Consider the following 4581-nt stretch of genomic DNA (forward strand, 5'->3'; position numbering starts at 1 on the left):
GTTTTGCTCTGAATGGTATCGACTTTCCTCCACAAAGCTGAACACAGAATAATCATTTGATCTGTACTTCGGATACTTCTCTAAACTGTAATTATTTGTAATTGTTTTACACCTTTTGACAAATTTTAGGATAATTCTATTCTACATGAGTTAAATAAATTATGGCCAGATATTGAGTCAGTCCTTGGGGAAGTCAGTAAGGAGAGAGAGAGAGAGAAAGAGAGAGAGAGAGAGTAGGGAAGGAAAAGAAGTAAGAAAACAGATCTGCCTCTGCTATGATGGAAGGATTTGTAGACAACAGCACGAGCTTGGTCGAGAAGTTGCCAAGATTTGTGCAGTTGCCAGGGTTACTTAGCTCCCAAGACTATGAAGTAGTACGCATTGTGATCTTGTTGATAATTGACCCCTTCCTCTATCTCTTCGGGATTACATCTAACGTCATCAACATACGTGTGTTCTGCAAAATGGGCACTCAAGACACAGTCAGTGTGTCCTTTCTTGCCCTGTCCATCTCTGATTTATGGTACCTATTCGCTCAAATACCGGTGACTGTTTGTTACCTCCCTAGCCGATTCTTCTCAAAATCTGTTCAAAATACCGCCGACATGCCAGCATTAGGCATAGTGGTCTCCAGATATTCCCAGATTCCCTACGATTTCTCGATTTTTATCGCGACGTACGTGGCAGTGACTCGCTGCTTCTGCGTCACCTTTCCTTTGAAATTCGGCGGTATCTTCACCAGATCTAGAACAATAATGGTTCTTTGTGTCGCTCTGGCAACGATCGTGATTTTGTATATTCCGATATTGTCTTTTCAGTGGTTTAGCTATCGCTTCGACCCGAGGAGAAACGTCACTCGTTTAACAGGGAGCTTAGCTCCGGAATGGGTTGTTTGGGACCCAATACACACGACCATTTTTAAAAACGTCTACATCAACATCTGCTTCATCACTTGTTGTATCTCCACCGTCATCCTCATTTTGAACCTCTCGTTCGCCGCCAGAACTCGGCAAAAAATAACGGGGGGTTGGGAGCACATCGGTACGAAACCTTCGTCGGCAGAAAGCCAGACCACTACGATGGACGGGACTGCTACTGCAGGAAAAGAAACCTCTAGCAAGGAACACAAGTCGATGAAGGGTTCAAGTTCAAAACCTGATAAGAAAACTCTTTCATCAAGGGACACGCAAGTGATCAAGTCTGTTATTTTGGTCACATTGATGTTCATCTGCACCCACATTCCAGTGGTCATCTTCGTGGACATCATCAAATTGTTTGAGCCAGAGTTCAACTATCTGGGTCGATATGCCAAATTGGTTCTGTCGTCTTTTATGTTGGCTCGGAGCGTGGTTATCTCCAGCAGTGCGTGCAACTGTCTTGTCTACTTCAACTTCAACACCAAGTACAGAGAGACTTTGAAAGCATTGTTCAGTCGCCGTGAGTGAGGGTTAGTTTCAGTAAGGTTTTACGGTGCTCGCGACTGCATAAGGTCATATGAGCGCCAAGGGGGGAATGTCAACAGAGAAGTCCAAACGCGGAATCAGGCTTACTCTGCTCACCTCTCCAGCCTCAACAGCACAAAGTCTGCTTCGACTAATAAGGAACCCCGGAAATAGCAGTTCACAAGAGAGTGACAAACGTACAAAAGAAGTAAAGGAAAAATGACGAGAGTAAGGATGAGTAAAGAAAAAGCAGCAGTTTTCCCTATGCTGTTCAGGCAAGTTATGAGCATGACTTTAATAAATCAGCCCATTTGCAATTCTGCTGTGCATAAGAACATGTTAATATCCCTCTTTTGGGAAGGAAATAAAGACACTTCAGTCAGTAGCACTGCCCTGGCGTGAGTGAGGTTGCACCAACAGTTGGTTGATGTAATAACATCGAAAAAAAGCAAAAGACGTCTATCCTTCTGTCTTGATCATTAAATATTTAGCTGTGTCTCTCTTGAATCCCACCAGTGGTGCTGTTTTCTTTTCCCTTTCTTAATCCGTGTTGCAAATTACTTGTTGTTGTTGTTGTTGTTGTTGTTGTTGTTGTTGTTGTTGTTGTTGTTGTTGTTGTTGTTGTTGTTGTTGTTGTTGTTGTTGTTGTTGTTGTTGTTGTTGTTGTTGTTGTTGTTGTTGTTGTTGTTGTTGTTGTTGTTGTTGTTGTTGTTGTTGTTGTTGTTGTTGTTGTTGTTGTTGTTGTTGTTGTTGTTGTTGTTGTTGTTGTTGTTGTTGTTGTTGCTGCTGCTGCTGCTACTATTGCTGTTGTTGTTTGTTTTGTGGGGGGTTTTTGTGTGTGTTTTTTTTTGGGGGGGGGGTTGCTGCTGCTGTTGTTGTTGTTGTTGTTGTTGCTGCTGTGGTAGTGGTGGTGGTGATGGTGGTGGCGATCGTGATTTTGAAGAAAAAAATCGTATTTGTGTTGTTTATTGCTTTTGTCTCTTTTTCAGTTGCACATTTTGATTGGGCTCTGGGCGTGATGCTGATTTTTGCTTTCTTTGTTTTTTCTGTCTTTTCGTATTTTCTGTTTTCTTTTCCCTTTTTAATCCGTGTGGTTATTTACTTCTTGTTGTTGTTGTTGTTGTTGTTGTTGTTGTTGTTGTTGTTGTTGTTGTTGTTGTTGTTGTTGTTGTTGTTGTTGTTGTTGTTGTTGTTGTTGTTGTTGTTGTTGTTGTTGTTGTTGTTGTTGTTGTTGTTGCTGCTGCTTTTGTTGTTGTTTTTTTGGGAGGGGGTTGCTGCTGCTTTCTTTGGGTTTTTTCGTCTTTTCGTATTTTCTGAGTACTTTTAAAAATAAACAAAAAGGTAGGTATAAATTCAAATATTTCTTAAGTATCTAGTATGACTGGGACCCAAAAAGGAAACAAGGAATATTTTCCTATGCAAAAATTATGACCCAGAAAGGGAATACGAAGTACAAGAAGGGGTAGGAATGTGAAAATGCTTTGCTTGCAAAAATGAAAATTCCGTTCACAGAATCATGCATATCAGAGGTTGCCAAATTGGATGCTAGAATGATGAAGTTCTATCTGACATTTTCGGCCGTTTTGAGTTAGATCTACTGAGACCTTAAGGTCAGAAACCAAATTCTAATGTTCTATCTGCTCTATCAAAATCGTAAGATTATTCGGAATCGTTATCAAAATATTCGTAAGACTGCGTCTTAAAAAAAGCTTCATATGTAGTGTTAAACTTTAAACTCAACATTTTTTTACGTCAAATTTCTCAAAAGTAGGTACCGGTACTGAGCAGATATATTATAACTTTGTAATTCTTGAGAAGCAAGTGTTGCTGGCTGATATGATGTTGTATAATAATATACATGTTGTATAACATAGCCATTATATGAATCAAATGGAATCTACCTATTGAATGATACAGTAGCGATATTTATCATTCCCGTTTTATTTGTGCACAAGAATGCTTCAAAAAGATGAAAGAACCAAAGAGATGTTATGTTGCAGTACACAAAAAACGTTTCGTCCTCTTGCCTGCCACGAGCGATGGCGGTCACATTACACTTCAGCATGCACACTTTGCGCTCCCCTCCATGCACCCATCCCCACCATACCCCCTCCACACACACACACACACACACACACACACACACACACACACACACACACACAAAACCAAAGAACGGGCACATTCCAGATTACATCGTAAATGTTCGGTAGAGCCACATGAAATGCTCTCTCTTTTTTCCAAATATAGACCAATATAACTTTACGAATGTCTCAATCTCAAATCTCAACAACCACGACTTTTGAAGCTCGCAGTTGAGTTCAGAAGACCATGTTACCATTCACTATAGATCTAAATTGATTCCTTCTTATCTTCTCCGGATATTCGATCTCAAACATCCTGATCTCGAGAGGCAATCGTACTGATAGGGAGTCCGGTATTGTCCTGTTCAAAGTCCGAGTACCAGGCCTATCGATATCTTCCCAGAAGTCACCCGGCTTATATTGGCTTCTCGTGGTTCTTGCTAGGCTCATAGACGGGCATCCGTTGGACAACAATTTATTTTTGGCGCCTATGCATTACTGGGCCGTCTGCTTGTGCATTGTGCATAGTTTATTCAAAGTCTTGTTTTTTTGTTCTGTTTTGATGTATGTTTTGCGGCGCTCACAACTGTCGAGAAGACAAAGAAGACAAATAACAACAACAACAACAACAACAACAACAACAACAACAACAACAACAACAACAACAACAACAACAACAACAACAAAAGCAACAACAATATCAACAGCAAAAGCAACAGCAACAACAACAACAACAAAAGTACAGTAGGAATCACTTACTAAAAGGTTTTTGTTCAAGTCTACCCACCCACAAATGTAATAATGACTCTGTCTCTCTAACTGACCGTCCCAGAAAATCTTGGGACCCCCGATAGCATGCTATAGATATGCGGAAACGACAACTCTTGAGAGATTTCGTTGACTTATTCTACCACTCGAGTGCTGATAGCGCAGGAGGAAACGGTGGTATCAAACGGGGTGGTGGTGTTAAGGGGTAGGTTTGGGGGGGGGGAGAATTGGGCGGGGCGAGGGGAACATGGGTTTGGGTTAGGGGGCAGGAAAGGAGGGGGAGAAAG

General features: G+C 41.2%; 1 protein-coding gene across 1 annotated transcript; it reads left to right on the top strand.

Annotated features, from left to right (window-relative positions):
- Positions 1 to 278: 278 nt before the first annotated feature.
- On the top strand, positions 279 to 1445 carry LOC101856146. The gene has a single exon (XM_005112105.1). The coding sequence runs from the start codon at positions 279 to 281 to the stop codon at positions 1443 to 1445; it is 1167 nt and encodes a 388-aa protein (XP_005112162.1).
- The last annotated feature ends 3136 nt before the right edge of the window (positions 1446 to 4581 follow it).

This window comes from Aplysia californica, unplaced genomic scaffold, assembly GCF_000002075.1.
Source record: "Aplysia californica isolate F4 #8 unplaced genomic scaffold, AplCal3.0 scaffold01182, whole genome shotgun sequence".
Classification (NCBI taxonomy): domain Eukaryota; kingdom Metazoa; phylum Mollusca; class Gastropoda; order Aplysiida; family Aplysiidae; genus Aplysia; species Aplysia californica.